At 43.4% G+C, this 24,704-nt stretch overlaps 1 protein-coding gene across 1 annotated transcript; it reads left to right on the top strand.

Annotated features, from left to right (window-relative positions):
* The first annotated feature begins 17,423 nt into the window (after positions 1-17,423).
* On the top strand, positions 17,424-24,362 carry LOC125302687 (1,25-dihydroxyvitamin D(3) 24-hydroxylase, mitochondrial). Its single transcript, XM_048256021.1, has 12 exons — positions 17,424-17,861; positions 18,093-18,283; positions 18,370-18,463; positions 18,568-18,661; positions 18,797-18,888; positions 19,277-19,388; positions 20,437-20,582; positions 20,837-21,003; positions 22,430-22,508; positions 22,871-23,068; positions 23,549-23,660; positions 23,966-24,362. Exons 1-11 carry the CDS (start codon positions 17,622-17,624, stop codon positions 23,657-23,659), a joined length of 1,524 nt encoding a protein of 507 aa, XP_048111978.1. The 5' UTR covers positions 17,424-17,621; the 3' UTR covers position 23,660; positions 23,966-24,362.
* Positions 24,363-24,704: the final 342 nt, after the last annotated feature.

The raw sequence follows: 24,704 nt of genomic DNA, 5'->3' as shown, positions 1-24,704 counted from the left end.
TTAACAGTGTACTTCATTCAGATAGTGATTCAAATGGAATGCTCAATTTGAATGACTGATTTAACATAATAAGGTTGTGTTATAAACTAGACTGGTTCATGCAATTGTAACTTAATAAATTGGACAGCCATAACTTTCCCTTATGTACAGTCTAATTTCTTAGGTGTGTCTGCTGCTGCTGCTATTACATGTATTGTCAACAGGTGATTATAGTCACTCCAGCCTTGCCATAAATATCTTAATCTTGAATGTTTAACATATTTAAGGATCAAGGGGGCCTCATGACACCCTGGCTTTTTGTTCCCACACAAACAGGGACCTGAGCAGCCTGACAGGTCCGTGCGGGTAATCTGCCCTGTCAAAGGCTGCTGGCTACTAAGCTACTTTGGGCCAATATACAGTACGTTATTTTGTTCTTTCTCATGTTCCATTTTCCGCTCTTCTTAATTCTATTTAGAACACACCACTTTCTTGCCTGCGGTTATGTGTGTTACAACACAACACATGGTCATGTGTCCTGAAGTTTGGAAGTCAAGTGAAATAGCTCAACTACTTAAATGTGCTCTAAGCGATGTTGGGTAACATCACTTCTGTTGATGTTCAAACAAAACAGAGGTCGCCCCTCCCTCCCCCCCTCCTTCATGTGCATTTGAAACTCTCCTGAACGCGCGAAAGTTTGTTATTTTTCATGGTCTAAGCTGTACCAGGCTGTTTTTGTTGCCGTTTTTGGAGCCAGGGCTGAGACAGCGTTTTTTTCAGTGTATACAGGAGACAGGAAGCTAGCGGATGGTAAGGAGATGTTTGCTGTATGCGGCAAAAAATGTTTTAGCTTAGAAACCGCGTAACATCGCTTAGAGCACCTACAACTACAATGACTGACTGACTGACCATTCAGACTAGTCACATTAAGCAGCCAGCACCTGGTGATTTCCTTATCACTGAGTGATAGCGGAGGAATGGGAATACACACACACACACACACAAACACACACACACACACACACACACTCTTACAGTTACTTCAAGCCATGAGAAAGTAATTTTCTCAGGAACCCTAAGAAGGAATGCCCAATCATGCATCAATCAAGAATCAAGATCTCGCGGACTAGTTCTCTCTTTTCACCCACTCTACCGGAATAAAGAAGTCATGCTGTGTTTAGGCATGAATGTTTATATTCATTGATTCTGAGTACAGAACATCAATTTTTGTGAAGTAAAATGTACTATTTGTATATGTACAGTACAATTAATCATTACACAGGTGACTAGTAATATTCTGTAACAATACATGTGTATAGAGAAAGTAATTCACTGTCAGGAGCACACAATCTTTGAAGTGAAGAAAAACACGCAAGACTGATTGCTTTATCCCAGAGCCCACTGATGCCTATGTCCCTCAGATAGTGCTGCACATCCAGCGACAGTGCTGAGGTTGAAGTCCTAGGGTGAACGAGGCTTTGTCAACAGCCCGCTGCTCCCACTCATCACCAGCCTAGAGAGCAGTAGCCGCAGCAGGACAGAGCGCGGCCCAGATCTGGCCCTGATCCGCATTGGAATTTAGATCTTTAAGTCTGAAGTCTGAAAGCCATAGTCAAAATCCATCATCACCAGCCTAAAGAGCAGCCACAGCAGAAAAGAACCCACCTCAGTCTGGCCCAGAGCTGGCCCTGATACCAACGGCTTCGTGCGATGTATGAATATAGACGTCAAACTGTTTGTTATTTCGAAAACCATCTATTGTCTATAGCAGACATGTCAAAGTCAAGGCCCGCGAGCCGGATCTGGCCTGCAAATGAATTATCTACGGCCCCCGGGATGATATTTGATTAGTATTAGAACCGGCCCGCAGGCCGCAGCCGCCGGCTGCTGTTTTGCACGCACCAATACTCCATTTCCCACAATGCAACGGTAGCCCACGAACTCACTGCGGTGCCGCAAGTGGGGCCTCGGCTTCATTATGACCGCCGCGCAGCGAAGCGGCGGTCATATAGGTTTAGTCAGATTTTTTTTTCGCATGTCCAAATTTCCGTCAAGGATTCCCAGGACACTGAAAGACCGGGGTAGACGAAACTTGGTGGGCATGTAACCCCATATGGATAGCATGGAACCATCGTTTTTCGTTTTGATCTGTAGCCCCCTCACTGGACTGCACCCCCCGAAAGGAGGGTAGGGCAGACACAGTTTTCTGTGAATATCTCGAGAACCGTAAGGTTTAGGAGGACCATTTTTTTTTTGTATGTTGATCTCAAGGGGCCATGTCAACCCATTCCATAACCACTCATTTCATGTATAGCGCCACCTAGTTAAACACAAAAAAGTAAAAATTAGGTGTTGTAATCGCAGGTATCTGTGACCTAACATAGTCAAAACTGCACGAAATTGGAAGTGTAGGGTCATTATGACACTCTCTGAATGCACGCCAAGTTTTGTGGAATTCCGTTCATGGGGGGCCACACAATAAATTAATTTATGTTACTATACACCAACTGGCCTGTAGATGGCCGGAGACAGTTTTCTGTGAATATCTCGGGGCAGGTGTCAACTTACCGCTACCCCCCTCCCGGGTGTTGTGCCTGAACGCGTTCATTGAGCGAAAGTTCATGAACTCGTTCATATTTTGAGCGAACGTGAACTGAATGTAGGCTACTGTATTACTACTGCCTGATGAACGTTACTGTGAACTCGTTCATTCTGGTGTCTGTGAACGGCACGCTCTTTCAGTTTAACTTCGTTGAATAGGGTGTCAGATTTCTACAGAGCCTTCCACGTGAAAACCGGCTAAAAAACACCGTGCAAAAAAAGGCCTTAATATGGCAGCATGCAGGTCACCATTTGTCAAACTATGGGCCTTGGTCCGCAATGTGGACAATGGTCTGCAGAGTGAAATTATTCGGGTCATCGTCTGATAATTTGCTGCGCAATTGATCAAGGAGCCGCGGACAGAAAAAAGAAAACAAACATTTCTGCAATTAGTAGGAAATACTTGTTTGGTGTCATCAAACATAGAGGCATAGAATTAAAATTAGGTGGTATGGCGTTTATTCAATGCATGCGTGTGCGTTGGTAGCAAAGCTAAGCTTCAACCTATTGGAAGGCTATTTAATTATGAAACGATATTTAATAGAACGACGTGGATTTATGCAACTTCCATAAAAAACAGAGCACAGACTATCTAAAACACTGTTTGGCATTAAGTATTAAAGTCAGCCAAAAGCTATTAATTAGTCTTAGTTAAAGATCTCCAGATCAGTGATTTACGCATTATCTGATCCGCCATTTACCATTCACAAAAGCTGGTATTGTGTTTCCTGAATCCTTACATTCAGGCATTCAAATGCAAAATAAATGTAATTAAATAGCATATAAATATTCTATCAGTGTATGATGCTTGCATGAGGGAAACATCCCAAAACAACGGCACCCATATAACTGCTGTTGTTTTGAGAAGTATTTCTCATGCAAGCATCATGTCACAATGCAAAAACAATGAAACTATTGTAGGCCTAATTATATTTTACATTAGTAAAGCAGTACTCTGATGTGCATGTTTTCACAAACTTTTGTGAACAATCTTAGCACTTTAAACATTGACTGTTTTGAAGTGCATGTATAGCAATATAGTATAAAAATAATAATAATTGTGATATCATTATGATAATTTGATGGGGGGTGGGAGGAGGGGTTCATGGGTTCATGTAGGTGGGCCCTATGACCCCAAAGTATGCCTTGACTGGGCCTCAGGTCAAAGAAGTTTGAGAAAGGCTGATGTAGACGACAAAGCAGCAAGGAGGCATCGTATGATCATTTAAAAGAACCCTCGGCCCTCGGCTTGTAGCAAATTAGTTTTTTTGGCCCTCTAATGTATTTGACTTTGACATCCCTGGTCTATAGTCTTTACCCAGAAAACAATTTTTGGTTCGGGGAATGTTCAGCGGATGTCCGCTGAAGAGTGTGGGAACGTTCGCTGCTCGTTCGCTGCTAACGTTCCCTCACGGTCATTCAGGAAAGTTTACTTGACAGCGCCGGAACGTTCCTTCATGGTTAAATCTTTGGTTCCGGGAATGTCCGCAGAATGTTCTTTAAACCATGAATCTTTGGTTCCGGGAATGTCCATGGAACGTTCTTTGAATCATGTTTAAAACACGAGCAGAGAAAAAATTGCAGCCAAAGCTACAAGACAGGTATTGAGAATGGTTTGATTTGGGAGATATATCAGTGTACGGCAGGTGAGAGACTATGCGCATATTACTTCATGCCATCAGCTGATTTTGCAATCATCCATTCACAATAGTTACATCCTCCACCACAACATTTAAAAAATTACCAGCTGGACATTTATACCGAGTTAGACTCACGTTTACGGTGTCTTTCTTCACGATAAACTAACCTAACTAAACTGTTTTCAATGGGCATATCCCGTCATGTCAATGTTCAAAACACCAGCGAGAGAAGGTTAAACTGTTTCAACCATGTTTAAAATCAAAACAATAATATACAGGGCAACTGACTTTAAATGCATGCTGGGAAGCAAATAGGCCTAACGGTAAATTACGAAGTGTTGCAACCTCAACATGAAAGACGCTTCTAAATCTTCTGTGCTTTATTGAATCCGTGGTCGAACCAGATGGAGAGCTAAAAGTATAATACTAGGTTGAACCTTTGGGTCGAAGTTTATTGTTACCAGGCAACCCCCAAAACAAGTCACTCTCTCTCTCTCTCTCTCTCTCTCTCACACACACAGGCACATTAGGCAAAATCAGCTGCGTATGACATGGTGACAGATCTACTCCACTGATTATACAAAAATTCAACCTTAATTAATCCTTCAGGGAACGTTCCATAAAGGTGATTTTATGGTTTGACAAAAATAAGTATTAAGACCTCAAGCCAAGGGATCGTTCTGGGGACGCTCCTTAATGGATAAAGAATGTGTCCTTAAAGGTTATATCAGTGATTGTGGGGTGACGTCACTTCTGTTGATGTTTAAACAAAACAGAGAGCTAGCTCGCTACTCCCTCCCCCTCCCTCTTAAACACGCATCTCATCGATTATTGGTTGGAACACTTTATTTTGCCTTTGAGTGGTTGCCAATACTTGTTGGTACCAATTGTTTTTGTGTACAGATCTCGGAGCCTAGGCTGCCTACAGAGATGCGTTTTTTTGCAGTTCTGGCGCTTGAAAACACAACGTTCCATTCAGTCATAAATCATTTAAGCGTAGTGCTCCTCATGAAAAGAAAACAGCGGGGTAATAGTTCCAGGAGTGTAACAGTAAAAGGCTAACCAGTAGGCCATGCCATGTCAGCCAGAGCCGATCTGGCCAGAGCTGCTTTCTCTGTAAAGGTATTTCTGTCCCACCCAAATTGCGTTAAAATGCTGTATTTAGCTAGCCTAGAAATCTAGACACATTACATTTGCTGCCAGGGCTAGTCTAGCAACTCTCCTTGTGCTTGTGAGCTGGAAAAATTAAACTTCTATCAGGCCAATCAAATCGTGTATAGAGACGTTAGGCGGGCTTAACATAATGATTGATGGCAGAGTTGCAACGGTTTGGCTTGAATTCCCTGCTAATTGAAAACAAAGAAGATGGATGCTGCTGTTGGCAAACAGCGTGACAAGAGTTAAGCTTTTTTTAAGTTGGCAAATGTTTGAACTAGCCAACTAGCTCCGCTGGTGGGAAAACACATGGGACTCATAGCGCTGTCCTATTGCGTGCAGAGGGAATTTGAAAGACAACAGATTATCCCGCCCCTCGGACTGAGCACTGTCAACGGTGAGTGCCCAGACCCTACAATTTAATGTGGGTCTGGTTTGTCAGGCTAGTGTTTAGCAGCCAGAATTTCAAAAGAATTCCCGGGGGTGAAACCTCCCTCATCCCAGAACTTTAAAAAAAGTTTGATACACCTCTGTGTAGGGTAGCCACTGTTAATTTTTTTTTTTTTTTTTTGGGAGTGGTAATTAGTGGCCTGGGCCATGGTGCGTACTATGGAATACAACCCTAGCGGTGCCCCTGCTTAATATAACCATCAAGGAATGTTGGCAAAAGGTTCCCTGACAGTTGCACAAAACTATACCTTTAGGGAACGTTCTGGGAACGTCAGTTAAAGGATAAAAAATGTAAGTCTTTTAAAGGTTCCCAGAATGTTGTGTGTTTGCTGGGATAGTCCATCTGGGCCCAGTTCCCCAAAAGCATCTTAAGCCTAAGAGCGTCGTAAAGTCCCTCTTCCGAACGTCTTAAGATTGCCGACTGTTTCCCGAAACTATCGCAGCTTAAGAGTGTCGTGAAAACACTCGTAGATCTACGAGTGCTCCAGAGTTCTCGTTACCGGCTAAGAGCGTCTTAACAGTACTTCTCACAGAGGTCACCAACAGGACATACAGAGGAATTACAACTTAGAATACATAATCCAATTTACGTTCCCATTCTTTATTGTGTTTACCTGATGAATCAGATTTTAGTGTGCAAAATAGTATAGCCTACATTTAATGGTCATAATGTGATGAAAAGCAGACAAAAATGCAATCCAGTTATGAAAAGAGACATTGCCAGAATAGTTGCTAGTGAAGGCTATATTTTATTAGGTCTATAGGTAAAAGCAGAGAAAGGAACATGTGGTTTAGTCTGTACTGAATCAAAATTTAAGCCTACACATTTCCTCACTTTCTTACTCGACTTCTTTCTTATCTTCAAACGTGTTCTTAAGTGACACCGCGGAAAATTATTGCATGGTGCAACAATCTAATCTTAAATAATTACAATTATTTATGTCTGTGTGTGGCATATAACCTAGCCTACTTGGGATGCTTACATACAGATGTCAAAGTGTTTCTATTTTCGTATTGATGTGAATTAATGTGTAGATCCGAAGTTTAAATGGTAGGTCTATAGCTGTGACGTGCAGTCACCTGACATCACCATCAAATTAGAGGATATTTCAGAACTATTAACGTGGACAGCTCCCCTTAAGAGCATCTTAAGAGCAGTGCATGCGCGTTCATGCTACGAGCATGTTCGGGAAACAGTCGGAAAAACCAAACGAACGATCTGTAAGGTTTGGATGTCCAAGAATGAAATATCAAGTCAGATGGTAATGGATGTTTAATTCAAGCAGCATGTCACATTCTCCATCAACACGCAGGTAGTAGAACACATCAAAGGCAAAAAACACCAATAAAGGCAATTTCCTTGAACTAAGTATCACAGTCCAAACATGTCATGTTAATTCTTTAAGTCTCATAGTCCTTGAGCCAATCTGGTGGTTTATGTGCTCTGGCAGGACGGTCTCTTGCTTCTTGATCATTTCCCGGTTCAGCTGTATCTTCCGGACCAGTCTTTGGCTGAGCTAGAGACACTTTGGCAGTCTGACGGGTACTGAGGCCAGATGGGAAGCATGCCAGGTTTTCCCATCATCCAACATGTAGGTGCTAGGACCCACTTGCCTCTTGATCCTGATCGGTGCAGAGAATTTCTGATGTCCCTTTGGAACATGCACTGGTTTTCGTACTCGCACTCTATCCCCTTCTTTGAATAAAGGAGTGCGAGCTCCCCTTCTGGCATCACAGTACTGTTTCATTTGTGATTTGAGAAGGGAAACTCTGCAACGTACGTCATCGTCATGAGCTGTCACAGCTGGAGGAGCAAGAACATTGAGCTTAGTTCTCATTTTTCGGCCATGCATGAGTTCAAATGGCGATGTGTTGGTCATGGCATAAGGTGGGGCACAATATGCCTGAAGGAACTCAGTTGTTGCAGATTTCCACGGTTTATTCTGGAGGATTGCAGCTTGGATACAGCCTTTAAAGACTCTGTTGAATCGCTCTATGGCACCGTTGGAGGAGGGATGGTATCCAGATGAATGGATAAGTGCGATACCCCGGTCTTTGAGGAATGCAGAGAAAGCAGCAGCTGTAAATTGTGGCCCATTATCCGTGACCACCGATTCTGGGTTACCGTAGCGGCTGAAGAGACTTCTGAGGAAACCCAGTACTGTCTCTGTAGTAACAGATGATGCAAAAGCGACTTCTGGCCACTTTGAGTAATAATCAGTGAGGGTGATTGCAAACTTGCAGTCCCATGTTGCAGTTTCAAATGGTCCAACAATGTCTATCCCCAGCTTACTCCAGGGGCCCTCAGGTAAGGGTATAGGCTGCAATGGTGCCTCGGAGACTCTTGCTGACTTGTCTGACCTTTGACATAGTGAACAGGCAGAGATCTCAGAGCGAACTAGTGTGTCCATACCTGGGAACCAGTAAAGCTCATGCAGTCTTTGTTTTGTCCGCACAATGCCTTGATGGCCTTCATGTGCCAGGACAATGAGCGTGCTGCGCAAGGAGACAGGCACAATTAGTTCCTGCCTAACCTTGAAGTACGGTTGAAGCACTGGATTCACAGTCTTTACAGAAGGAGGCCACTTATGGGTAATTTGTTGACGCAGAGAAGCAAGTTCAGAGCAGGAAGAGGAAGCAGCTTCAAACTCACCAGCAGTCACTGAGATAGGGACCATTGACAACAAGGCCACCAGCTCAGGTTCCATGTCTGCGATAAGAGGGGGGGCAGCAGGCAGAGGTAAGCGTGAGAGGCAATCGGCTGTATGGTTCAATGTTCCGGCACGGTAGACGACGTCATATGTGAAGCAAAGGAGACGAGCAGACCAACGTGCAATACGCATCCCTGCTCGATCAGCCCCTTTTGTAGAGAGGAGCGCTGTAAGGGCCTGATGGTCGGTGCGGAGTGTGAACTTACGGCCCCACAGATATGTCCTTCATTTCTCCACAGCCCAGACGCAGGCGAGAGCTTCTTTCTCAGTATTTTCTCTCGGCCGGCGTCAGTGTCCTTGATGCGAACGCCACTGTGTGTTCCGTGCGGTCTGGATGCAACTGTGTGAACACGGCACCCAGGCCATAATCTGATGCATCTGTTGAAATTATTGTTGGAAAGACTGGGTTGAATAAAGCAAGAGCAGGGCTGTCAATTAGCAGCTGTTTCACGGCAAGGAAGCATTTCTGAGCATTATCAGTCAATTCAAATATGGCGTCTTGACGCAGACAGAGGCGGAGCGGCTCTACAACTGTGGCATAGCTTGGTATGAATTTCCCATACCAAGACAGCATACCTAGGAAAGAGCGAAGGCTGGCAGCATCTTTGGGAGGAGGAGCCTGTGTGATTGCTTGCAAATGCTCTGTGTCTGGTTTGATTCCATTAGCGGTCACCAGGTGTCCCAAGAACTTCAGACTAGATTGACGAAAGTGACATTTCTTGTCATTAAGCTGTAAGCCTGCCTTTTTGAGTCTTTGCAATACCGTTTCCAGAGCAGTGTCATGCTCTTGTGCTGTGCGCCCATAGCAAATAATGTCATCCAGATAGTTCTGTACATTTGACACGCCTCTCAGCACTGTGGCCATCAGCTTTTGGAACGCAGCAGGAGCTGATGCAAGGCCGTAGGGAACTCTGCAAAATCGGAACAGCCCTTCATGTGTGATGAAAGCTGTTAAATCTCGACTCTCCGGATAAAGTGGTACTTGATGATATGCACTTTCCAGGTCTATGGTTGAAAATAAAGTAGCTGTGTGGCGAGCAGTTCCTCCATGTGAGGAAGAGGGTGACTATCTATGATGATTGCTTTGTTGGGCTCGCGAAGGTCTACACACATTCGGATTCCTCCAGTCTTCTTCTGTGTGACCACTATCCTGCCGCACTAAGGCAAAAGGTCGTAACTTTGATTTTGGCGAAAATTAGTTTTTGTCATTATTAGGACAATAAACATATGTTTTATCATGTAGACAAACATCAAGTTTCAATTTGGTTGTTTTTTGGGAGAAATAAGATTATGTTTTTGCCGTAACTTCAAAAAGCCAAGGGGAAACTGTGGCAGAAGCCCATAACATCAGATACGGCTTTATGCCTTCCTTTCACGCTGCTACTAAACACTGGATTGAAGTTACAGTGCAAAGTTATGGCAAGCTGCCTTCTGACCGACCATCAACGTGAAGTTGTATTGCCGGCTGGAGTTATGTCTAGGCTATGCATTATTCAATTAAATCACCTCAGACACACACTAACTTCAATAACGTGTATACAGTAACTTACATGTTTTGCAGTGCTTGCTTTTTGTTAGATTGATAGCTTTGAAACGTAGCCTAGCCTAAATGGCAATATTAAGGAATGACATATGCTGGTGCATTAAAGATAGGCTAGGCTATCAAGATTAGCCTAACTTAAAAGCCTAAACTCAACAACATATTCAGTAACAAGCGGTGCATTAGAGCATGGCTTGTAGCCTAGGATATCTTAATTCACATCACAGCCCGTAATACAAGGCTACATGTCAACTGGAAAAAAATTGTTTCTCATATGCTAGCTCTCGCCTGCAAATGATAGCCATTGACTGCAACACAACGACACACCTTCCACACACACACACACCAGCAGCAGGAATGAAGTAATATAGAGCCTACCTTTTGTTGAACCCTGGTTAAAATCCATACCAAACAACCGACGAGAAAGCAAATCCATTAAATCTGCCACGAGTTTTTAAAACTTGCTGCCGGCTAGTCAAAACTCCCAAGTTGTTACAGGCTGTCAATTCTATCAATGCAATCCTAAAGTTTAGTGTAGCTGCGGGTTAGTAGGGAAATTAAGCTAGTCGCAAAGCAGGCAGCTTTAAATTGCAGTAATATAAAATGACCAAATAAAGGCAACCAATCACATCCTAATCTACCTAATTTGTGTGGGAGAACTTTGTTTTATCATCTGCATTTGCAAGTTTCCATTCTATCCAGGAAAATGTATAGGCCTAGACTACAGTGTTTAATCATAATTTTGAAAAGACCTACACACATCATCAAAATGTATTCCTGATTTCATGATAATAATGCAAATACTGCTTCATATATATTAAAACATCAAAACACTCTCATTCTTAATTCTGACATCTGTATGAGTATGAAATACAGAAAAAAATGAAAAAAACTATAATTTTCATATGATGTTGATAAATGTGAAGCCATTTTATCATAGTGAGTCCAATAGGGTTAATATTGCTTACATTTTAAGTGAAAGTTAACATTGTTATCATAACATTGTGCTATAAAATAGAAGTTAAGGTATTTTGCCTTAGTATGACCGATTGTCATTTTGTAGACAATACTAAGGCAGAATACAGTAACTTCCAAAAAAGGGTCAAAGGTCAAATTTGAGTTCAATTTATTTTGTAGATAGATTAATACAGGTATACACTACAAAATGTGAAAATTACAATATTATACCTATTACTCAATTGTCAGGACATTAAGATAACTTTAAAGTAATTTTTCTCAGTTTCACACTCTGGTGAGTTAAGGTCTTTTGCCTTAGTAGGGCAGTATCGGCGAGACCCAAGGAGAAGAGTCAATGCGCTCTATCACACCAGCTGAGAGGAGACGGTTCAGCTCTTCTGACACAGCAGATCTCACTGAGAAAGGAAGGCGTCTCAGCTTTTGACGCACAGGAACAGCAGTTGGTGAAATCTTCACCTGATGCATAAAGCCTATAGCACATCCTATAGTTGTTGGTGAGGCTGGACGTATGGTCAGATGCCCCATTGACGCTGTGAATGGTGGAGGAGAGATTGATGTAGATGGTGGGTACACGGTATTGCCCTCGATGCGCAGGTGGAGAGCAGATATTAGGTCCATGCCCATCAGTGCAGTCCCTGAGTCCACAACATAGAAGTTGGCTGGACCTTTAACGCCATCCATATGAACGGTTGCTTGCATACAGCCCAGCACGTTGATAGGTGTTCGCGAATATGTCACCAGACAAACAGAAGATTGTTGGAGAGGAGCTTCCTTGAAATGTTCCTCATAGATACATCTGGGTAAGACTGAAACTGAAGCACCAGTGTCCACAGTTAATTTCACCGTCTTCACAGTCTGTGTAGCTGGAATGTCCACTGCTGTACATTGTATCTTATCAGGAGTGTCTGTTCCTTCCACAAGCAGGAGTGTATATTCAGGCACTTCAACCTCTTTCACTGAATGAGTCTGCATAGACTGGCAAACAGTGTTGCCAACTTAGTGACTTTGTCGCCATATTTAGCGAGATTTCAGACCCCCCAAGCGACTTTTTTTTGTAAAAAGCGACTAGCGACAAATCTAGCTACTTTTTCTGGCGTTCTTGGAGACTTTTTGAGACTCTGATGTGATGGCATGTAGGCTAATGTCCCTTTTTACTCTTCTGAGTGAGCAGTGAGTTTGGCTGTGCTGTGTAAGAGTCTCATGCCTGTTTCGTTTGTGAATCAGCATCGAGTTCGCCTAAAGCCCCATGATTATAAAAGTAATGACTGGCCTATGTAGTATCAGCCCATGTTATCCACAGAAGTAGATGTTCTATAGATCTAACAGCTCAGACAACGTTATTGGAAGATGCAGCAACTTCGGTTGGGTGAGATTACAACCAGAGTCAACGAGACGAGAGCAATGACATGATGACAGGGAAACGCTTTCCCGCACCGTTCAACAAAGGAAAGTAGGCTAGGCTACAACTTCATTCACAAGCAGATAGTTCAAAATCGAGCATACAAGTTAGAAAAACCTAAAGCATTCGTTTAGGCTATGTAGCCTCAATGTTGTCAATGCAGGACAGACTGTTGGCTGAGGCAAAAAAATCGTTCTGTCCGAGTGACATTAACTAAATAAATCCAAAATATAGCCATTGTCGTAAGGTTAAATTGTGTGTAGCCTATGGTGAAGTTATTAGACTTCAAGCTGTGCAAAGCAAATGCAGCAGTTGGGAATAGGTTGGAAATGACTGATTTCAGCCACTTAATGCTCATTCTGGTGTATACTATGACAAGATACAGAAGTGTAAAGTGTATCAATTACCCTAATGTACAAGTATATTAAATGAAATATATTTAAATTAGGGTGTTAAAGTTGCCTATTTGAGTAGGCCTAGGAGAAAAGCAAACATGTGTAAAGGGGAATTAAAGGGCCATCACCATTTTTTTTTGGGGGTCACGACCTGGTGACGTAATAGATATGCAAATTAGTGCATGACGTCATCTAGCGACATTTAGCGACTTTTGGAGCTGGCTTTTGCTACTTTCCATTTGAAATAGTTGGCAACACTGCTGGCAAACACGTGCAAAATGTCCCTTTTTATTGTAATTCCTGCAGGTTGCTTTTGCTGCTTGGCATTCACGTGAATTGGCAAGATGTTTGTCTGAACCACAGCTGAAGCAGGTATGTGCAGAGGGAGCTGAGGTAGGTTTTAAAGCTGGTCTTGCAGTATAATCTTGGCGCAACTTTGGTGCCCTGGCGTTGTGGTCTTCGTCTGCGCTCTACACTTTTGGTCTGGACCAAACAGGTAAGTGCTGGTCACCCGCAATAGCTTTAGCTTGCTGAGTTGCTGATTCAACTTGAGCGGCTATAGTAATGGCTTCAGTTAATGTAAGTTTCTCTTTCAATAACAGTCTCTCTCTAATACGAGGGTTAGCCACATGCTCAACAAGCTGATCTCGAATCATATCATCTCCATTTGGGAATTCGCATGTTGCAGCGAGTTGTCTTAATGCAGCAATGTATTGCACTATTGTTTCCTGGGCTCCTTGAACTCTTTTTCTGAAAGCGTGGCGCTCTGCAACCACATTAATAGCAGGAGTAAAATGATTCTGTAGTGCAGTAATGGCAGTTGCTAAATCGTTTCCAGAATCTGGTAACGTATGGAAAATTCTCTGCCCTTTTGAGCCCAAGCAATGCAGTAATAATGCTATTTTTCTTGCCTCCGGCCAAGTGTTTCCGGTTGCATTGATCACTAGAAGATAATTCTCAAACATCCTCACCCATTTCTTGAAAGGAATTGAAGGAATTACCGGTTCTCCCGGGCATGGCAGAAAAAAAGTCTGGAAATGGAGTATTCAAAGCCATCCTCACTTAAAATTGCTCACTGGGTTGTCTCGTCGCCAGTTTGTAAGGTTTGGATGTCCAAGAATGAAATATCAAGTCAGATGGTAATGGATGTTTAATTCAAGCAGCATGTCACATTCTCCATCCACACGCAGGTAGTAGAACACATCACTACAGTACTTCCTGTCTAATCACTACAGTCGAATTACTCACAGCACCACCTAGTGGTATAATGTGGAATCTACATGGTAAGTGAACACAACACGATCATAAGATGAATCATAGAAAACCCTCTTAAGAGCGTATCTCCATCGTTATTGGGAAACTGGGCCCTAGACTATAGTCAAATATCTGCCTTTGTGAAACCGCCCCCAGGTCTTCCTTGCTAACCTGGTTCTGACCTAGTCCAGGTCTGGTGTGCAGTCCAGCACAGATATAGAGAGCTGATAGAGACCCTTGGTGTCCTGTCATATTTGCTAATTTGTTGCTCAATAACAACTGTCGCTTGTTGTTACTGGTCTGTTAGGTGCTGAGGAATAAAAGACAAGAGACAAACGAGAGGGAGAGGGGATCAAATCAAATATACAGAATGGGAGACTGTTTGCAGCTATGAAGAAAAGAGAGGGACAGAGAGAGAGCAAGAGGTAAGGGCAGATGTGGGGTAACAGGCAGAAGATAGAGAGACAGGTGCAGAAATAGGGAGGCAAGGGCAGACAGTGGCAGATAAAGGGGTAGAGACGTTGATGCAGGGGCAGTAACAGTGACATTGGAACAGTATGAGCAGAAAGAGATAGCCAGCAGCGGTAGCTGAGAGGTAGGGGCCTTTTTCTACTCTGGGCAGTTGCACTTTTGTGTGCATGGGGGGTGGGGCACTGAAGCCCTGAGATTGAGGGGCATCCAATGGAACATGCATATGTGGGTCAGCCTGTGTGGGTGTACCGATGCAGACTGAGGATAGGAGTAGCCAGCTGAAACCCTGTTGAAGTGTGAAGAGTCCCCCCTCTCCACCTCTCCTCTCATCTGTCCATCATATTGCATCGCTCCAATTTGCTCATTCTCACACATACACACTGTAGCAGCCGATAATGTAATAACGTCAAATAATGTAATAACGACCGATAACGTAATGATTTGAATGTAATAAAGCCAATAACCTAATAATTTGAATGTAATAAAGCCAATAATGTAATAATTTGCCAATAATGTAATAACATTTCTGAACCAATAATGTAATAATGTTTTGCCAATAATGTAATAAGTGCGTCAAGGAGCCGGGTCCGGGGTGCTTCGGGGAGCCGGGACCAGAGTGCAGCGTGGAGCCGGGACTGGAGCGAGGACCTCAGACGGAACTGCAGAGAGTTGGGGAGCTGGGACTGGAGCTGGAGAGGGACCTGGCCAGTCCTCCTCAGAGGACCAGTCGTCCTCACTGGTCCCTGCATCCTTGTCCTCCCAGAAAAGCTCCCAGGGCATCAGGTGCAGTGGCAAACCAGAATAAAAACTTGCCTTCTTGATCCATGTTTTATGGTCGGTTATTCTGTCATGGTTTTTGCGGGGAGAGCTGGACCAAAACGCAAGGCAAGCTGAGGAGCAAACAGAAATCTTTACTAGGCCGCAGCAAACCACATACATCAACATTACAACATCACAAAACGACTAATAACCAATGAAGACTGAGGCAAGACAGAGAGTTTAAATACACAGTGGTAACAGGGCACAGGTGGACAAGGAACAAGAGACAGGTGGAAACAAACAAAGGAACACATGGAACACATGGAACACATGGAACAGGACACAGGAAGTAAACAAGAGGAGCAGACATGATGGAAAACACTAAACAGGGAAAATAGAACAGGAACGGACCCTTACACACACACACACACACACACACACACACACACACACACACACACATTCATTCCCTCTCCCTTTCCATCATTCTCATTTCTCACAAAAACAGAGTGCACCTGAACAATCTGAATCTGAAACTTCATCCTTCACCTGTCTACTGACAGCATCACCTCTCTGTCCCTTTTGCCCCTTCCTTTGTGCCTGTTGCTCCTCACTTCCGCCCCAGCTCTCTGCTTCTACCCCCTATCGCCTCACTTCTGCCCCAGTTCCCTGCTTCTACCCCCTATCGCCTCACTTCTGCCCCAGCTCTCTGTTTCTGCCCAGCGCTTTCTGGGCCATCGGAGCGTCCCGCTGACTGGCTGGCTGCTGGCTGGCCGGCCGTCTCCCTGGACCCGCAGGCTCCTTCAGAACCTGGCTTCTTGGGTGGCTGCTTGTGACCAGCGAATTCACTTGGTGTCTCATGCCTGAAAAGCTCTTTGTTGTCATCAGATTCATCCAGAGGGATTTCAGCTAATCTACCATTCGAGGCTCCATTTGAGATGTGGCCCCTGGACTTAAAGGTCTGGTCTCTCTGCTCAGCAGCGCCGATCGCACAAGCGCACTGCTGGCCAGAATACTGTAATAAACTCAACTATCCTTGACTAATAATAGGAGACAGAGGAGAATTCCTACCATTGACCATGGGATCAACAAGGGGGGGACTTTATGTCAAAAGAAAGAACAGGGTGGCCTAGTAAAATTAATTGGTGATTATAACATGTTTGGAGTTGGGACTGCAGACCTGGTTGAACACGCCAGGATAGGAGTGATGAGGCAAGAGCTGAGTGTGTGTGTGCCTGTGCGTGTGTGTGTGTGGGTGTGCTGCTGCTGCACATGTACTGTAGGGGTCCTGTGCGACTCTGCTACCAGCACACCCTGCACTTAGTCCAAGGTTAGGATGATGATGCCACCTGATATGCGATGAGTAAGCACTTTTACATTGCAATAACGATGTGTGTGTGTGTGTGTGTGGAGGGGTGGGGGGGTATAGTGGAGTGGAGTGGGTGTGGTAGGAAGGTGGAATGTTCACCTCAGCCACTCAGTCATTTTATCATATGGCAAATGATTGGAATGGCATAACTGCCACATTGATTTTGTAAGATGGGGAACCGGTTGTAGGCTAAGTGTGTTCCTGATCTGGTGCCTTGACATGCTTCTGTAATCTAATTTAATAGTCATGCTCGCCAGGTCATATGATACAAACAAACAATGCTTGTAAGGGAAACCGAATGCTTACAGCTGCTAATGAGCAGAGGGACAAACAGACTGTGACACAACGGGGATAAATACGTGCTCTCTGGGACAGTGCCAAATGCGATGTTGTTGTCTTGAAAACAAGCTTCCAACCAGTTTAGTGGCTTGTGTAAAGAGAAAAAAAACCCGTGTTAGATTAACTGGACGTACTTGGCCAACAGTACACAGGCTGAGAAAGAGTGTGTGTCTCTGACAAATATTTGCCCAAATTGGTGAAGCGTGGTGGTAATATTTACTCTGTCAAAAGATATGGTTGTTCCAATCGTACGTGACGGAGCGCTTCAAGCGAACCGCCTCACCTTCACAGTGTGTATGTATGCAGGGAGGGGGCGAGAGCACTTCCTCGGGCTCAGAGGGGTCGAGATACTCACAACGTGGATCCATAAATTAATGGTGGGCTCGACCTCCACATCATGCAGGGCCGATTTCTGATTGGTTCCGTGTTCAACTGGAATACACGCAGCCATGGGTATATATTGTGGCAAGGTGTATCACCATTTAAGCGAAAGAGGAATTTGAAAGGGAACGTTTACGCACTCTCCAAATATTCTCTCCAGATAACGCAGTTTTTTGGCAAAGGACGGGCTTATCGAGAACATGAGAACGCAAATCCAGAAAGCTCCGCAGATCATGGAGCTACTGAAGAAGAAGACTGTGGGGCTGCAACATTGCAAACCGACGTCGTCGGTCTGCGTACTGGACGCCAAGGATGCTGTTCCCACCGCGACGTGCCCACACAGTCTCGATGCTCTCCCTGGGCCAACCAACTGGCCACTATTCGGCAGCCTCATCCAACTACTCTTTAAAGGCGGGCTGAAACGCCAACACGAGGCACTGGTAAATAATAATAATGATGATAATGACGATGATGTTGATGATAATAATAATAATAACAATAATAATAATAATGACGATTCCAATAGGTGCATTTACCATATATCCATTCATAACTAGTGCTATTTTTTTAATGCTAAAAGTTTGACCCCCCCAAAAAAAATAAATAAATAAAATAAAAATAAAAATAAATAAATAAATAAAATCACTTACATTAAAACTCTATTATTTCAGGTGGATTACCATAAAAAATTTGGAAAGATTTTCCGCTTGAAACTTGGCTCTTTTGAATCAGTACATATCGGTGCACCCTGCTTGTTGGAGTCGCTGTACAGGAAAGAGGGCAACTATCCCCAAAGACTGGAGATCAAACCGTGGAAAGCCTACAGAGACCTTCGGGACGAGGCTTACGGGCTTCTCATCTTGTAAATATACATTTATGTACCCGTGTAGTGTTTGATGTTTATAGGTTTGTTTGAATATGCTAAATGACACATTGAAATCCACACAGGGAGGGAAAGGACTGGCAAAGAATGCGGAGTGCTTTCCAACAGAAACTGATGAAACCGACCGAGGTGATGAAACTCGACGGTAAAATCAACGAGGTCCGTCAGAGCTTAATTTTAACTTTCATCACATCTATCCATATGTATTGCGTGGAGAGATGAACTAACATTCAACGTGTTTGTCGTTTTTTTCCCACAAACAGGTCCTTGCAGATTTCGTCAAAAGGATTGGAGTAATCAGACACAACGGAAAAATCACCGACTTGAATCATGAACTGAACAAGTGGTCTTTTGAAAGTAAGTTTTATGGTCATATTTGTCCGCTGTTAATAATATACTGAAGTTATTTGATTACACCCTCTTTCAAGTAAAGAGCAACATTAAGAATACTCTGAAATAGCCTATAACTAACTTGTCAATTTCCCATTCCAGCAATTTGCTTCGTTTTGTACGACAAAAGGTTTGGACTTCTTCAGGAACATGTCAATGAAGAGGCAACGAACTTTATAGCAGCAATAAAAACGGTGAGCGTTTTAACTACAATCTTGTAATTTGTTTGTACATTTAATCTCATTCAGTGCAGACCGGATACCGTTATCTGTTGTTCTAGCAGCACATCTGGTTTGGAAGGTTGCTCAGGAAGCTTTTACAATGTAAAGTTCACTGAGTTCACTCACATTCGGTACTTTGCCTATGTTTACTCAGGGCTACTAAATGTCACAGTGTACCCTTAATTTGTAATAGGCCTATACACTGTGGCTTTTGGGTGAAAGACAAGAACACAACTATTAAATGACAATACAAGTCTAAAAGATTATGAAGCAATTATGATTAGTTTGGGACACGGTGTATCTGTTTGTGGAATGCAGTTCACAAGTTTTGACACAATACATCCTTCCGTGCGCTCCGCAGATGATGAGCACGTTCGGTACCATGATGGTAACTCCGGTGGGACTTCATAAAAGTCTAAATACCAAGACCTGGCAAGACCACACGGCAGCCTGGGACCAAATATTTAGCACAGGTAGGCTACTTGACAGCTCCTTGCTGACGTGATGTGTGACCTACAATCCGCTCTCTGCATGTACACATTTCCAGTCAGGTGCTGCAGTGCGCGCTCGCTCGTTGTGAACCGAGCGCTTCGCTCCCGCCTCATGTGCACTGCTCGCCATGTGTTCCCGGCGGGGGAGAGTCGTAGTAAACTGGATGACCTAAGGGGTGAAATTGCAGCCAAATATTTGTAGTAGGAGGGAGGGAGAGAGGTGAGGAGGGAGAGGGAGGGTTTACTGCTAGAGGAGAGGAGGGGGGAAAGAGGGGGGGAAACAGAGTGCAGACTGGGCTTGGGCTGTGCTGCATTTGTTGTGCTGCACTGGCTGCCACTGTGACAGACACACACACACACACACAGAGAGAGAGAGAGAGAGAGAGAGAGAGAGAGGCACACATGCATGCAAACAATTCACTTTCCCCTGCTGCACCAATGCTCAAAGTCAGGCTAAAGTAGGACATGTATGTCTGTTTTATCTTTGTGCTCAGATTTGTTTAAGTTTACTGTGTCAAAACAGAGTGATTCATTGCGTAGAATATAATGACAATTTGACAAGCCCAGTAATTGATGCATGTGAAGACCCAGCTCTTTAGAGAACATCTACTCTCATAGCAACACTTACAACAAGTCTTACTGATCCTAGCACTCACCAGCCGTTTAAACTGACAAGTAACTGTTAAAAATAGCACTCACCGACGCACTTATTCTTACTGTACTCTAATGTTTTTTAAACTGTCCTAAAATTGTGAGAATTGTTCTAAAACTTACTGTTTACCATGTTGTTAGTCGCTTTGGTTAAAAAAGCGTCAGCCAAATGTAATGTAATGTAATGTAATGTAATGTGTGTGCACTTATAATATGTAGTAGCATGTAACAGTATACTTTACAAGTGGCTGTAAATTCAGGGCACTAAACATTTTGACACTCAACACAATGCAGTGATTCAGCTGTGGCTGTACTGATTTGCCCTTTAAGGGGAATAGAGGGGAAAATATGTTGCATAACAGTCAGTATGTGTTCTTAGCTAAGGTGTACATTGACAAGAAGCTGAACAAACAAGGAAGTGAGAAGGAGGAAGACTTCCTGTGTGACATCTTTCACCACAGTCACCTGACCAAGAAGGAGATGTACGCCGCCACCACTGAACTCCAGATTGGAGGCGTAGAGACGGTTAGCATCAAATTACACACAGAGCATCCTATAACTGGAAATCACTGTGTGGTAACAGAGCAACAATACTGACTTATGGTATTCCCTCCCTTATCTTTTCCTCTCTCTCTCTCTTGTTCTCATTCCCCACTGCCTCCTTGCTCTCACTGTCTTTCTCTCTCATTCTTGTTCTGTCTTTCTCTCATTCTTCACTGCTTCCTCTCTCTATCACCCTTCCTCTCTCTCTCTCTCCATCTCTACTGTTTATTTCACAGACGGCCAACAGCATGCTCTGGGCTATTTTCAACCTCTCACGAAACGGCTGTGCCCAGGGGAAGCTTCTGAAGGAGATCCAAACGGTAGTGCCTGCGGGTCAGATCCCTACCGCGGAACACATCAAGAACATGCCCTACCTCAAAGCCTGCCTCAAGGAATCCATGAGGTATGCCACCCCCAAAACCACACAAGCGCTGGCTCTCAAACAGTTACAGTCATCGGGTGCATTTCCTGCTGGCGTAAACAACCTGAACAACTCCCATCATGTTGTAAATTATTGAGGGAGAGACTATTTGAGGAGTCATTTTGTACGCTTTCCTGATTAGTCACCACAGCGATTGCTCAACAACACTTTTGGAATTCGCAGAGCTTGGGTCAGTCATATCCAAATTAGAGAGAGGTAACTCTGTACGTTTATGTATTTTTGGCGATTGTAGAGCTCCCTCTAGAGTCGCGATATACAGTATTTACATTTTACTCTGCTGTTGTAAATGTTGTGACTTATCCCACCTATACACAATGAAAATGCTTTGTTGTGGAGGTGAAGGATTAACAACAGGCAAAAAATATTTCCAAAGAGCTACAGTATATCTACTAACAAGGTAATGTTTCACGATTCTCACGAGATTTGTCGGGCCACCGTTCTTGAAGTTGCATGGCTGGTTTTCTCAGTAGTGACTCGTTATGTCTATGCTGTATAGCTATAGTAGGTAAACGATTAGTCTATTACAAGTTTGTTTACCATCAAATTGGCTTCGGAAAGGTTCTATTAAGGTGAAGATCTTGTATAGTGTACCTTTAAGTCTATACCAGAACTGCCTGCTGTCTGGGATGACTTTGCCTCATTGCTGGTTCTCACTGAGAGCAGCTTGGGCTCTTTTTGTTTGATTTGTGGAGAGAATATAGTAAAGATGGAACGTAGTTAATTTCTGCAACACTTGATATTAGATCTATAATGCAGTATATACCAGTAAGCCTAATCCAGTGGCTACAAGTACAAATCTAAAACCCCGTACATAAAGGGGGTGTACTGACAGAAGCTGACTCACTGGCACTGGTGCCCTGGTGAGGGTGGGGGGAAGGGAGTGCAACAGATAGCAGCTGGCACCAGATCCAGATCCGTTTCCATTCAATGGCTATCTGAGTGAGGACCACCAGTTGCCCTCTCTGCCCAGTGGCTAGAGAGTTCAGGCTGAGAGCCCCCCCCCCCACTCATGCATGGATACCTCCATAAAACAATAATGCATTGAGACATGAACGAAATGTCCCGAGACCCTCAAACAGGGCTTATTCTCAAGCATGCGTTGGGAATGTTTATGATGTTTGTGGTGGATTAGAGGTGGCCATCGGACTCCTGTGTGCATTCATGCTCCTCATTCCATGACGTTCTTAATTATGAGGGCTTATACAAACACTTTGTCTCTCTCTCATACATACAGTACATACTCAAACAAACACACACACACACACACACACACACACACACACACACACACACACACACACACACACACACACACACACACATACACACTCACACACTTGTTTACCCTCAAAGTGCAAATTCTAAAATGGTATTCTCATGTTTTCAGGCTCACACCATCTGTGCCCTTCACCAGTCGTACCCTGGACCAAGACACCATGTTGGGGGACTACACACTGCCAAAAGGGGTAAGGGACTCTAATGTGACTGCCTCCTGCCATTCCACCTAAGGGTGATGGGGTGCTACTGCACTCTTTACAACAAAATATTAAAAGATAACGTTCATGTAAAACTTCTGGGAAATACTGTATACAGATCTGGAAAAAATTAAGAGACCACTGCACATTTTTTCTGATGTCATTCTACGGTTGCAGAGTGACATTCGAATGAGTTAACGGTCATATTCAGACCACTACAAATTTGAATATGACCGTCAAATCATTCGAATGTGACTCAGCAACCGTAGGATGACATCAGAATGATGTGCAGTGGTCTCTTAATTTTTTCCAGTGTGTGTCCTATGCTAACAATGCTTTCTCCATACACACAGACGGTTCTGGTCATCAACAGTCAAGCTCTTGGTTCTAACGATGAATACTTCAACAACGGGAAGCAGTTCCGTCCGGAGCGCTGGCTTCAGGAGAAAAACTCCATCAACCCTTTTGCCCATGTGCCCTTTGGCATCGGGAAGCGGATGTGCATTGGGCGCCGCCTGGCCGAACTGCAACTGCAGCTGGCACTCTGCTGGGTAAGGACATGTCCATGCCTTACCCATGCCTTTCACACTCATGTGTAGTATGCCACACATAGAGTGATTAGGTGAGAGAGAAATAGTTCTCCTCACTCATCACTCGTCTATAACCTTATGGACGAGTGACATATGCAGTAGTTGAGGATCACATATTCAGCACAGTCAAGCTAGGAACAATGCTTAAAAAAGTATTCTAAAGTTGTAGGAAGTGAGAGGGTGTTTTCATGAAAGTTCCACGGAGTACATAGGAAATTAACATTCATAACCTTATGGAAGAGTTTTTTCTTTACATACCCTTAGACACACCATACGTATAGCAAATATGCCACTTTGGCTACAGGTCAGCCATATGAGGAGTCTTTTACTATAGTATCCCAAATCACACTCGTGTCTTGATGTTGAAAACGGTCTTTCCCCTGTCCTTCTGTATAGTCTTAATGCTACGCTAACCTCTCTCCCTTTGGGTTTCTGTTACAGCTGGTGCGAGACTATGAGATTGTGGCCACAGACCAGGACCCTGTGGAGGCCGTCCACTTTGGTACTCTGGTGCCCAGTCGTGAGCTTCCCGTGGCCTTCGTACAACGCTGAGGTAATCAGCATTCTGCTATCCCAATCAACAGACCAGGTTCATTAGCGATATAGTTATTGGTATACAACTGATGCATCATATCATGATTTATAGCTAGTACAGCGAGGTATTATGAAAAGTCAAAATAGTTTGGTAACTGATAAAAAAGGGATCCTCTCCCTGTCCTCTATTGGTTTTTGTGCTGCTTTAATGAACTGTTTATGACTAAATGTGAGCATAGTGATGAATGTATAGGGATGCTGTCAGATGTGTGTCCATCCATGTGCACACCTTTGATTTCTTACTGTGTTTTATCTCTTCCACAGGGGTAAATCCACTACACTCAGATGACTCCTACAGTGCAAGAAGCCTGAAGATGCTGCTATATGACTTTACTCTTCCTCCCATATACCTCATGTCATGTATTCGTACATATCTTATTCTATATTAACAGTAATGATTAGTTATTGACCAAATAGGCTAGTCAGTCATGCAGACATACTGATATGATCTCCCATGGTGACTGCTTTTAACTACCTTGTAGTTATGTCTTTTGATAGTCTAAATGAAATGCAATCATTTCTATGTATACACTAAAATGTTTCTATGTACAGTGTAACTTATGTATTCAGTAAATGTATCTAATAAGAACATGGTATTTATGTATATAGATGTAACATATTCTCATTTATTTATATATTCAAATAAACCTTCCATTTGCTATTGGTGTTTCCCATGTTATTTTAGTTGTGCAAGCATAACTCTACATACATAACTATATTTTTAATTGCATATTATTTCAGACTAAAATGCCATGATATGCCCCCAAAACTATATCACATACTTGAATTAAATGACATGATATGCCCCTAACACTATATCACATATTTGTGATCAGTCCACCTTGTTTTCTAGTCTATCAGAAAACCGACATTACAGTAATATGAAGCTTTGTTTTAATGCCACCTACTGGTGATAATATACATTCTCTACAGCTGCGTGCATGTTTATTCTCATCTATATGAACAGATGGATTAACCCCCATTCCTTACTTGGTTTTCTACT

Source organism: Alosa alosa, chromosome 10, assembly GCF_017589495.1.
Source record: "Alosa alosa isolate M-15738 ecotype Scorff River chromosome 10, AALO_Geno_1.1, whole genome shotgun sequence".
Lineage (NCBI taxonomy): Eukaryota > Metazoa > Chordata > Actinopteri > Clupeiformes > Clupeidae > Alosa > Alosa alosa.
The sequence above is the reverse complement of the archived record's forward strand: the minus strand, read 5'-3'. Positions and strand labels throughout refer to the sequence as shown.

Bases quoted from the DNA above. Each gene is read 5' to 3' on its own strand.
- LOC125302687 (XM_048256021.1), top strand. From the start codon at position 17,622: ATGAGAACGCAAATCCAGAAAGCTCCGCAGATCATGGAGCTACTGAAG. The intron at 21,004-22,429 runs GTATGCCACCCC...TCATGTTTTCAG, and splicing joins TGCCTCAAGGAATCCATGAG to GCTCACACCATCTGTGCCCT. The intron at 22,509-22,870 runs GTAAGGGACTCT...CCATACACACAG, and splicing joins ACTACACACTGCCAAAAGGG to ACGGTTCTGGTCATCAACAG.